The 12,573-nt window shown below is 41.8% G+C and overlaps 1 protein-coding gene across 2 annotated transcripts in view; it reads left to right on the top strand.

Moving 5' to 3' along the window:
- The window catches only part of LOC115611400 (phosphatidylinositol 3-kinase regulatory subunit gamma), an 80,804-nt gene extending 68,813 nt beyond the window's left edge, over positions 1–11,991 (top strand). For both annotated transcript variants that reach the window (XM_030494264.1, XM_030494265.1), the window contains 6 exons: positions 257–399; positions 1,605–1,781; positions 2,606–2,680; positions 3,057–3,227; positions 4,643–4,840; positions 11,483–11,991. In XM_030494264.1, coding sequence (XP_030350124.1) covers positions 257–399; positions 1,605–1,781; positions 2,606–2,680; positions 3,057–3,227; positions 4,643–4,840; positions 11,483–11,561 — 843 coding nt within the window. In that variant the 3' untranslated portion in view covers positions 11,562–11,991. The remainder of the gene's footprint in view (positions 1–256; positions 400–1,604; positions 1,782–2,605; positions 2,681–3,056; positions 3,228–4,642; positions 4,841–11,482) is intronic.
- The last annotated feature ends 582 nt before the right edge of the window (positions 11,992–12,573 follow it).

Genomic DNA, 12,573 nt, shown 5'->3' with positions numbered 1-12,573 from the left:
GACTAAAATATTTGAGAGGTTTGCAGCCTAATGGAGAGCATCATGTGGGGGAGGAAGGTAGACTTACAGGGAGTAAGTCTTCCCTGTACTTCCCTGACTCTACTTGGACATTTGACTAAATTTAACTAATCAATCATATTTTGACTTGGGGGTGGGGAAAGTTCATCTCAGTCAATTTTAGGGAACATAATTGAGTCTTGCATTGTGTATTGCCTCATTCTTGCATGAACAAATGATGGACTCTTTCCTCACATAGGAAATTCAGATGAAGAGGACTGCAATTGAAGCATTTAATGAAACTATTAAGATATTTGAGGAACAGTGCCACTCACAAGAGCGATACAGCAAAGAATACATTGAGCGGTTTCGCAGGGAGGGGAATGACAAAGAAATTGAACGGTAGGCTCTCAAGTTGTGCTTGCTTATAAGGAAGAACAAGTGTCCCCATTGGCACTCTCATGAAATTCTTTTATTAATATTGCATCATATAAATCTACTTGTAAACTCAGTGTTTTCTCTGAGACCTTCCCCCAAGGTGTCTGGACCTTCAGTAATGCCTTGTTCTGTTGATGAATTGCATTGTAGAGAGAAGAGGTGGGAGATCTCTGGATTATTCTCAGTCTCTGCTTCAGTAAATCGAGCTACTGTGATGAGGACCAGGAAAAGATCAGGAAATAATGATTTAATTTGCTTATCCCAATTTTGCTTTGCAAATTCTAAGCAAATTTGGATTTGCTTAGATTATGATTCCAGAAAACCTTTACTTGCAAACTGTGAAATGTACATAGATCTGGTAAATCTGATAGGCCATAGTCAGTTTTAATCACTTCCAAAGAAGATCAGTATTTAATTATCACTGCTTGTTAGTGGATAGTGGTCATCTAGCAGACAACTGTAAGGGCCTCATTTGAAATTGCCCTTCTATGAAGATACTAGCAGAAACAGATATACGTATCTGGGTCTTTGAAGAGATGCCAGGTATATTGCCTAACTTGGCACAGTGCTTTATGAGTCATGGTAGGGTAACCTTAAGGAGTTTTTCAGACTGAAAACAGTTACCTGTAACAATCTCTTTACATGATTGTGGTGCTACATTCTGAATAACGATCAATTAACAGGGGAAATACGTGATTTTCCTGAATTGTACCAAACCTGCAAACTTACCTTGAATAAAGAGACAGGCACCATTACTTCCTAGTAGCTCTTGATGACTAATTGACATCTGCATTTGAAGTCTTGCTAGTACTCATGGTACTCCCCTATGGTGGGATTGCAGAATTGATACACCAAAAAGTGAATCTGACAGTGAAGGAGGAATCTGTTCTAGGTTACCTTCCTAGAGATAATTTGTTCCTGCATCTCTGCCAGAAGGAAATGTATTAAGATAAACAGAAGGTTCAAACTATGTAAAAACGTGGTAGGCCTTCTGGCAAGAGGTCTTTTCTGGTGCTCTTACAGTAATTCTCATGTTAAGATGAGACAGTCAATGGGAGGGGTTGCTGTTATGGTAGTTTTTGTGATACTCTTATGCAAGTGCTACTGTTAAGGGGTGGTCCTTCTAGACTGGCTTCAACTCACCTCTCAAATATTACACTTGTTTGCAGGATCATGATGAACTATGAAAAATTAAAATCACGCCTGGGTGAGATCCATGATAGCAAAATGCGCCTGGAACAAGATTTGAAGAAACAAGCTCTGGACAACAGGGAGACTGATAAGAAAATGAATAGTATCAAGCCTGACTTAATTCAGCTTCGCAAAATCAGAGATCAGTATCTTGTGTAAGTAAGCCTGACCTGTACCTCAGAAGGGTGTTTCTGATGAACCTAATTAATGACTGTTTCCACTGGGATAATGGGAATTTAATTCTCTTTTCATAACCAAAGTTCTGTGTGTGTGCTAAGGTACTACGTTCTGGCATGGGATGTCTGAGCAATTGGTTGGCCTCTTCATGACTTCATTAGGGATTTCAAGAGCCTGCCACAACTAGGTGCACATTCTGTAACTCCTGTAAATAAAACATTTAAGATAAATGAGTTATAAATTGAACCTGTGCCTGGTAATACAACAGAGGTTAGTATTTTTTGTGCTGAGTGTGGCAGCTGTTGCTCATACCCACCCTTGATTTCACTGACACCCCTTTTATCCAGATCCTAAACTCCTTGGGCTGGACTCAGTGCACTAGAATTCTGGCAGAAGACAAGGGGAAACACTCTCAGAAGGTGGTCTTAGGTTAGAAGAAGCCAATGTCAATACCCGTTTTGTTTTCCCAAGAGAAATAGGCAGCTGTCACAACTTGTATTCCACTTCCTTTCTGGACTGCACTGTGCAGAGGCAGTACCTCTTCCTCAGCTCAACAACCCTCTTTCTCCATTAAAGAGGTTGCTTCATGCCTTTGTCCAGTAAAGGAGGCATCTCAGAAGATGATGCAAGGAAGTGCTCTTGTGCAATCTGAAGTCTTTCTTACGGCTTTTGCTGCTGGAGAACAAACTAAGACCCAGACTGTTCTGTTGTGTTATCTTGTGTCTAAGCTTCAGCTTGCTCAGTAAAAATACCCCATACATGTACTCTGAAGTAATGTATTAATGCTTTCTTCTCCTGGCAGATGGCTCAATCACAAAGGGGTGAGACAGAAGAGAATAAACGACTGGCTGGGGATCAAAAATGAAAATATTGATGAGTAAGTGTCACTATACATATGATTTTACTGAGAAGTGTTCCATTAATAAGTGTTTTCTGTTGTGGGGAACAGTAATACAAAACCTGAGTCTCTCAGTAAAGGACCGTAGAAAAAAGGACTGCAGAAAACGGTAGAAATTTTTGGGGGAACTTTTTCATATGAGGCAGCAACTTTACTGAAACATAGAGGATTAAACAAAGTTGAAACAATTAAGTTCGTAGTTGAGGCCTTTAATATCTGTCCATTAGGAGTCTGACCTCCCAGTTTGGGTGTGTTCTGATATTTCTTCGAGTGACTTCTGCAAAAATAAATCACTCTGCTTATTAACTCCTTTACTGACCACTGGTTAAGTTAACAAATTTTATTTCTCCTTCAGCACATACTTTGTGAATGAAGAAGATGAAAACCTTCCACATCATGATGAGAAAACTTGGTTTGTTGGAGATCTCAACCGTATCCAAGCAGAAGACTTGCTCTGTGGGAAACCTGATGGAGCATTTCTAATTCGTGAGAGCAGCAAGAAAGGATGTTATGCTTGTTCTGTGGTGTAAGTCTGTTTTCCTTTTTGTTCTAACTACTCAATTTGTAAATCTCTACCACAGCTCTTTATTTTGGAGAACAAAAGGCAGGCATAGCCTAGGCCTACCCATTGGAATGTGTCACATGTTTGCAGGAAGACTAGCATGGTAAAAGCTTTGTTGCAAAAAGTGTGCTTTGAATGTGCAATAACTTACCACAGTAGCTAGTAAAAAATTCTGAAGGATCCCAACTTCAAGCTCTCCAGTATTAAGTAAGTTAAGGCCAAATTCTCCCATATTCTTCCCTGACAAGGAACACATGGGAAGAAGGAAAATGGGGCTGTAAAGCTGTAGTATCTTCTGTTTTCATTTTCAGACATGCCCAACTGTAGATGCTCTCTCATATGTTTAAGATAACAGTGATGTTTCAGAGGAGACATTATGTGTGAGCCATATTTTTTATGACATTCACACAGCCTTGCATTGATTTCTTGTGTTTCACTTCATTTTATGCTGGTGTAATGGAGGTCACAAATACTCTGATTCCATTATCTAAAAATCCTTCAAGCCTGCTCTGGAGTGCAAAATGGCTTTCTCTGATTTATTTCACATGAGGTTAATTGCTTCTGAAAGCAAGTCCGAGAAGTGGATATGCGAAGGTATATGACCTCAAAGTAACTGAAGATCGTAGTATTTGCTATGTTCAAGATACTGTTTGTCACTGTCACAAAAGCATCATCAGATGCTTTTGCTTGGTTGATATTGTACTACAAGCTAGGAAAGGGATGGCATAATGTAACCTGTTCCTACATGTGACTCGGATTGTAATAGGCTCCAGTACAGGGATAACATAATACTCAATCTTTCTGGCACATAAGTTATTTTCTAGCAGCTTTGGAAATACTGTGTTGCGGTAACTGCTTTGCCAAGTTAGGGACTCAGTCGCTATGACTTCAGATAATGAACCGACTTGAACTCATGCCATGCTTCACATTAAAAAAAAAAAGTGCTCTCAAGCCTGGTGCTGCATTTCGTGAAATGCTCTTTAGGCCTTCAGAATTTGTGGGCTTTGGCTGCTTCACTTAGTGGAAAGGTATCCAGATAAGTTGAGCTCAAAGTCATGGCTGAGTTTAGGTGCTTATCTTCTTGGTTAAGCTCTTGACTTTTTTTTTTCCAAGAAACATTTGGAGAACAATGTACTAGGAAAATGTGCTGCTGGGATAGAAGAGGCCTCTTATGTGGATTATTATGCAAGAGTGTTTAATCGCATGCCCTGAAGCACTGTTTCTTCACAGACTATATTAATTTCCTCTACTTGCATCTATTGGGTCCTCCATTATGTAATTTAGTGACTGGCAGGGTTGCTGTGTTAGTTAATTGTTAATAGACTGTCACTTTGGGTTTGTCCTTTGATGTTAAACTCTCCTGTTTCTTTTCCTTGCAGAGCTGATGGAGAAGTGAAACACTGTGTGATCTACAGCACTCCGAGAGGTTATGGGTTTGCAGAACCGTATAACCTGTACAGCACACTTAAGGATTTGGTTCTTCATTACCAGCAGACATCCCTTGTCCAACACAATGATTCCCTAAATGTTAGGCTTGCCTATCCTGTCTACGCACAGATGCCCCCCTCTCTCTGCAGGTAAATTTTGGGGAGGAGGAAAGTGTTGGCTATCTTGGATTCTTTTCTACAATTTTTATTAGAACTTGGAGGGCATTCTTTCTCCTTAGACTGCTTGTTTTGCACACGAAGTGATTCTGTGAATGTGAATCAAAAAGAGGCCTAGCAGCAACAAGACGACAACTTGGGTGTAGGTGTCCTGGTGCTACCTTAAAAGCTCAGCTGTGCTTTTACACTGATACTTTTGTTTCCTTATGAGGGGAATAAACTCAACACAATGCATACAAAAATACTGGAAGCAAAACATCGTTTTATGGAGATAATTTTTTGCCAGGCACCTTCAGTGGAACCTTCAGTGGAACTTCTAATTGGATTTTGTTTTCTCTTGTTCTCGTAGAGACAATTTGAAGCCTCTGTTTGAGGCATCAGTAATGTCTTTCAGTCTTAAACTCCCAAGAAACTAGGGGGAAACTCTACCACAGCAATTCTTCTCTGTTAATTTTAGCAGCTTCAGTGCGATTCAGCCGAACTTCCAAAAGAGGGCTTATCTTGAGGTAGCATGGAATTTGGTGAGAGAAGACCAAAGGAATTATGGGAAAGCTTCAGGTTTTTAATTTAAGTGGAAAAATGCTTGTAAAGAAAAGTTGCTTTATTTTTTTTGCCAACAGTAACAAAGTTTTGGTTTCCGTGGCACTACAGGTCTTCACTTAAAGGAAACGTTTATAACCAAACTGAACACACCAAAACTTTGTTGCTAGATCGAGCACTTACAGGGAAGGTTGCATTAGCATCCGCACATACTTTCTACACCAAAACTTGAAACAAATAAAAGGAAAAGCTAAACATTGTGTGGCTTCAAAACACTAAATTAGTCTGATCTGATGTAATTGCTTACTCTCCTCTTTCTTCACCCCCTCTTCCTCCCATTCCTCAGCTTGGGATTCTATTTTCAGTTTTTAATGATACTGTGCTTCAGAATGTAAACCAGAATGAAGCTTGCACTCACCTGTTGCAGTTCTCCTGCTGAACAATGACAGACTCTTGTAACACTTGATTTTGGTATAAAGAGGTAGGTGCAATCGAATGCTTCTGGATGGCTTATTGCTCCAAATTCTTTCATGAGGTGTAGTCATTTCCAGTTGCATAGAAGTGAGCGTGCTAATTATAGATCTCTTCTAATTTATTGTTTGAAAGCTAGGTTCTGAACTCTCACACCACTGCAGCCAAGCAAGATTTTACACTGGTATAATCTAAATTCCCTTGTAGTTATTGGACATGATGCAAAACACAGGAAGAGAAGAGAGCTGTACTCCTCAGTTACTGGATGTCTGGTACCATCCTTTGACAAGGCTGCTGTCAGATACTGGAGGGAGTAGTCCTGGACTTCATCAAGTACCACAACCATCCGATAAATCTCCTCACTGGAAAGTATACAAAGCAGCTTATTTCCATTCTTTCAGCTTCTAAAATGAAAAAGAGCTAAGTTTGGCAAACTGAACTACTTGGCATCAAAGCACAACTGGCAGTGTAATTGTTCAGTGTGCAACCTTGAAGGTTACTTTTGTTCCTATTGCTGGAAGCAGTTCCTTTGCAGTGCACTCATTGTGCAGGACAGGAAGCAGACAGTCATGCAGGTCTGAGAATGCTGTAGACCTGTTTCTGACCCTGGGACTGATTTCCGCTCCAAATGTGGTGGGTTTTCTTTTGTATAATGGCTGGGCAGCAGTGCTAGGCTTGTTGATGCTTAATGTTTACACTAGAAGTATTGTTTCTCTGAATGCCGTGAATTTGCAAGCAGGGAAGTGACAAGGCTGGAGCACTGGCAGCCACTGCAGGAAGGGTAGTCTGGTTGCCTGGTATGCCTGTGAGATGTTTTTTTGCACTAATAACCCTGACTCATCTCAGGCACTTTCTAATCGGCCAGATTTGCAATCTTCAGGCAAAGAGTTCTGTAGATGCCACTTTTCTAATTACATGAAACACTACAAAACTTAACCAAAACTTGATGAGAGAAGAAAATTCTTTCCAGCTGCTTTGTCAAAGTGGCCCATAACTGCAAGTGTGTCCCTTCTCTACCACTTTCCCAAGAAAAGGAAAATTGAGACACAGCTTTTGCTCTTAGTGAAAATCTTGAATGGATTCCTCAGTGGTATATGGACATGGAAATTTTTCTTTTTAAAGAAACTTGCCCTACCTCTTGGATAATTTGCAGTTCTAATCTGGTAGCTGTAAAGCTGTCATTCTCACACCTCTTGTGCATCTCGTGTTCCCTTGGTGCTGGGCTGAGTCCAAATGCCTGATGAGGAAAATCAGTTCAAAGGCACAAATGATAGCCAGGTGCCTCATGCCTCTGGAAAAACCTGTGCAAGAGGAGTGTCTGTTTTCTCTGCCCTTGTGATCTCTCTGGGCTCTCCTCTTATTTGCAATGTGAACATTTGAGGCTGATGGGGCACTTATTTCTGATCCTTGCTTTTGTGACATACACAACCTGGCTGAAGTTTCACATCTGCCCCATTTTTAGGTAGGGTTTGGTTTTGTTTTAAACAAGTGCAGGTCTGCTTTCAGGCTCATAAATCCTGGCACACCCTCACAGCACTGACAGCAGCAGGATAGCAGAGCGGGGCTGTCTGAAGTTCTCCCATTATGGAATCTAACTGATCCTGTGAGGTCTTGGGCCAGGCTCCGGCCCCATCTCTGCCAAGGTAAATACAGTGTAATTCCATTGGCGCCCGTGAAGGTAGCTTGGCTTTATAGTGGTGTGAGTGAGTTGGGATTCTTGGCCCCTCACTCCTCGAGATCTCTCTGCTGATCACAGGTGATGTATTTGCTGTGAATGATGCACTCAGAGCCAATAAGCCATCTTGAAGCATTCTTTGAAATTCTGCTTTGCCCAAACCTGCAGATCAGGGCTATGGGCAGATTAAGCCCATGTTCCTCCTATTTGGCGCTACTACTCTCAGCAGTCTCTCTGAGGCTGTGTTTTGCTGCTGTATTTGGTTTTAGGCATCTGAAATCCCAGCTGCCCCGATTGCTCCCCTTTGACTCTTGTGCTATTGCACAGATTCTTTCTGCAGTCGTTTTGCACTTGTAGAGCAAATGGAAATGAGTATAAAACCAACTGATGAGTGTAACTGGTGTGATCCATGGGGCAGGGGCTTGGTCCTCTTGCGCTTGTTGTGCTCAGCCTACTTCTGTTTGTTCAGTAGTGTTAGAGCCGTGAGAAACTCCATGGCTTCCAGGAGCTGCTCTACACTTGCATGACTGAGAAATCAGAAATAGGCCTGTGAGCTGCAGGATTAGACCCTACTAGGAGAAGCAGCTGTTAAACCTAAAGCAAATACAGGAAATGTGAACATAAAGACAGCACGCAAGAACTCAAGCTCTTTTAAAACAGTAAGATGTGAGAAGGTTTTCATTGTAAGAGTCAAACATCAGGAGGAAAAGGGAAATAGTCTCACTGTTGTAGCAGCTGTCTGTTATCAGGCTGCAGTTAGAGGAGTACTGATCTCATTGACCCATATTGTATTAAATATATATGTAGAATTAATTAACTTTTTGCACAGTGTTAAATGGGGGCAGGGGGTGTTGAAACTCAAATATGCACAGTTTCTTCTAATCTGTTTTGAAGTATATTTGCAGGGATCAGGGGTGATTCAGTATTTTGTATTCGTAAGGATGGAAATCAGGTCTACTTCCACAGTTGCCATTGGCCCCATCGCATCAGCCACCAGTGCCATGTTTCTGAAGTTAGTAAGTTACAAATCTTTTCCCACTAGTTTCCTTCTTGGTTACAAGTAATCTTAGCATGGGAAGAACCAACCTAGAAACAGAGGGATATCCCAGCAGACGCTTCACTGCGATGTGAAGCAATAATACGTGGTTGTCCACCTTCTGATAATGGAGTGCTCTAGATTTGGGGCTTGTATTTTGGAGTTTCTTTATTTGTCAGCAGCAGCAGATTGGGTCTCTGCTTTGCACCATTAGTAGTTGCAATCTAGAGTTATATCCAGCACAGCCCTCTGTCTTATGCCAAAAATAAAATGCTCTTTCCACACCCATCTCTCTTGATGTGGCAGATGGTCAAGAAGTTTTCCATTTAATGTGATGGGCCTGATTGTTTTCTCACTGGCACTAGTGTAAGCAAGACTTCCACAACCAAAAGCCATTCCCAGGAAAAGAGCTTGTATTTAATCATACGTGAATTCTAGTCACAGCGGGGCAAAAATCAGTTTGTCCTTCACAAAGCCAGGCAACTGTAATAGGGACTGTGGAAATTGATATTGACACGTAGTGCTGTTTTGGGGAAGACAGGGGAAGGAGAAGGGTCTTGGTTTTCCCAAATCCTGGCCTCTTTGCAGGCTTGGGTGGCACCATGTCTGTAACTGAAGGCTGTGGCTGTTTAAAACAGCAGAATTGCTATAGGAGTGTCATACCTTGTAAGTTTGGAAAAGCCCCTTCTTTGGTACTTGAACAATCTTGCTTCTGTTTTTGAATGTCTGTTTATTTTTTATTTTTGTTACACTAACAGGGAATAAAAATCTGAAATGTTAGTGAGTCTTGTATGCTTGCTGCATTGTGCAGACATGAAACAGGTACTGCTTGTGGATCAGGAGGGGTAAGAGACAGGTTCAAAATGCAGTTTTACAAAGCACTATGATGGGTTGGGGGTTGTTTTGTTTAGACCATATTTAAAATCAGGTTTTCTTACGTGTAGTTTCCTTGATGTTGATTTGCAACCTCTGCTTTTGGAACAGCAAAATCAAAATAACATTCCTGAAGAACAAAGATGCTGTGAGAGGAGGGGGGTTAGGCTTGCTCAAATTCAGCTTTAATGAAGAGGAAGGGTCAGCATCCTAAAGCATCCCTCTGGTTGTAGTTTGATGAAGCAGTAGACGGACCATGAAATAGGACCTCTGCCTTGAACCACAAAAGAAAGAGGAGATGCCAAAGCAGACCCTTCCCTTTGGAATAATCAGTTGTACTCTCCTTAAATGTGCGTGCCAGGAGATGGTTAGGAAATTAGTAGAAGTCCTTAAGAGTTACTCCTCTTTAGGTATCAGAAGGGAACTTGCATTGCTGATCCCCTCATTTCCCTTGGCACAATGTGTGCAGCCAGGAGCAGGGAACCAAGTTACTAGCCCAGATAAACATGGGCCTGTTCATGAAGCAGCTCAGCTAGTTAAGTACTGCGTGAGGAGTAGCTTTGGATGGGGTTAGATGAAGTTTGTCCAACATTTTTGTGAATCTTGCATTCTGTGGGCAGAAATATTTTCCACCAAATGGGAAGGGGAAAAAAAAAATCTCTCTTGAAATTTTTTCAATTCCTTCCTGTTTGTTCACAGGGGCAGATAGGGAGCTTGAGCTTGTTAACTGTTTAGATGATGACAGTGCTTGAAGCGCTGGTCTTTGGAGCTAGCTCCATACAATTAATGCAGAATTTGCATTTTTGTTTAATTGCTATTGGCATAGACTTAATGTATTTTAAGACGAGACTCAGCATTTGTTCTAAAATTTGCCTTTAAAGAATATAATGTGAGCTTCAGAGGCAAAAAAAAAAAGTGAGAACGGGCCCATTTTGATAGAAAAAACCACCTCTTTGATCAACCTGTATTAGAGAAAGCAGCTTTAATTTGATGCCCCCCTCCACCACCTTCCCTTGGGATTGCTCCTGCAAGATCAGCGTTGGCCAACGCTGTATTCAGCAGAGCCGTATCCATGCGCTTTCCAAGTGGTTTTAGCCAAGGGGCTTGGGATTGTTTGGAACAATGATTGCATCCAAAGACAAAAAAAGGCTCCGAGGGTGAATACCACCCCCCGGCATCGGTCTCATTGCTTCAGGGGAGTTGTAGGATGCTGGGGCCAGCCACGAGCTGCCTCTGGGTCTGCGTCGGCTGTGGTGGGGGTTCATGTTTGGTCGGCTGCTTGAGGTTTTGGTCTGTTTTGTTTTCGTGAGTGACTTCTACATCCAGCAAAGATATGTTTGATGAAACCTGTTAATTTTGTATATCTGGCTGTTTATTGCACCACGGGATTGTAATGGTCTGCATCATCTGTGTGTGTGTGCGTGTGCGCGTGCGTATATGTACTGTATGTATATAGATATATGTAAAATATATTCACGTACACATTTATATGCATTAGCTGTAAGTGGCACTGCCCCTTAAAAATAAAACAAAATTCACTGTTAGCACATTCTGCCATGTGTTGAGGCAGAATCGGGTTTGTTTTTGTCAAATGAAAAGGAGTTTATTGTGTTCATCTTGCATATGTGCTTCTGAAATGCTGAACTCTGGATTTCCTTGAGTGGGGGTGTCCTACTTTATTTGTAAACCCAATTGAATTGGGGTGTTACTTGCTAGGACCAAGCATTCAGCTTTGTTCCAAGCAAAGGTTTAGCAAAAGAAACCCTCTTGCTCTCCTGCACAGTGCAGGGAGCGTTTGCACGTTTCGGTAGCCCCCCAGATCCCCCTGTCCAGAGCTGATGTGCAATGGGTGGTGTTGGTACGTGTCCCTTTGTGAGTGGACTCTTTGTATAAGGTGTGGTTCAGTGTAAAGCATGAGTGGGTGTTTGATCTTGTATCGAGGGCTGAAATAACAGCACACTCCTTTGTACAACCTTTGCATTAATGTTTCTGCTTTTCTTTGACTTCTATTTTCTTTAAGGGAAACTGCATCTGTTAAGAACCTGCTTCTCCAGAAGCTTTCGAATTATTTTGTTTTCCAGATGAATTCCAGCATGTAACTTTGGTACTCTTGTTTGTTATTTGTGTAAAACCTGTTCTTCTGTCGTTTATGGTGTAGTCAGAAAAAAGAAAAAAAAAAAAAAAAAAGAAAAAATAAAAAAAAGGAATTCATGTAGTTTAACTTTTAAAGAAAAGAAACAAACTGCTTCATAAGGAAACCAATTGTATGTTAGTGTTTTCAGACAAGTCATCCTGTAGTTTCTAGCTCAGTAATGCAACACTGTACTTGTCACCAGGTGTGTTACAATTTTGCTGTACTTTCTTTTACTAGATGGTTGGGCTTTTAAATCCCAGACACTACGCATCCTGGGCCTACTTGCTCTAGATCAAAAAAAATGCAATAAAAAGTTGCAATAAAGCACATTGACATGTAATGTTTTAGAAGGATGTACTGACGGCTGTTTCTAATAAATTCAGAACTGCAGCGTGGTCGGCCTCTCATGGTGTTAGCTGTGTTTGTGCCTCCTGGCTGTGAGGCCGCGAGCACCTTCTTTAATAGAGGCTTTAAAGAAGTCTTGCAGAGATCCAACTCACGGTAAGCAGGAGCTGAAGCAGCCAGTCCCCAAAACCCTCTTGGGGCCAAGGCAAGGGAGGGATACATGTAGCACATGTGAGCTCCTCAATGGAGCCTTTCCTCTGTTCCTTTTACAGCATCTTTAGAGAGAGCAGGAGCCATCAGCAGTGTTCTTGCATGCCTCGTTGCCTCCTCTGCCATCAGGGAAAACCATGTTAGGTGATGCTGCTCCCGGTGCTGGGAAGTGGGGAAGGGGGGGCCAGAGCAGCTTTCCAAAGGACCCAGCTCAGCTGGATGCATTGGCTTAGATCCTTGATTTTGCAGGAGTGTGGGAAATCAGGGTTTGGTTTCCCAATACTATGAACACTGGGCTTTGGGGCCACTGAAAAATCGGTGAGTTTGTGGGTGGTATTGCTGATCCTCTTCCATTTCAACTGGAGATGTTAGCAGGAGTGTCATAGCACGCTCCCAGTGCTGCAGGGGTGTACAGCTGAGCT

This window comes from Strigops habroptila, chromosome 8 (assembly GCF_004027225.2).
Source record: "Strigops habroptila isolate Jane chromosome 8, bStrHab1.2.pri, whole genome shotgun sequence".
In the NCBI taxonomy this organism is placed as follows: domain Eukaryota; kingdom Metazoa; phylum Chordata; class Aves; order Psittaciformes; family Psittacidae; genus Strigops; species Strigops habroptila.
Note: the sequence above shows the minus strand (reverse complement) of the source record. Positions and strands in the feature narration are given on the sequence as shown.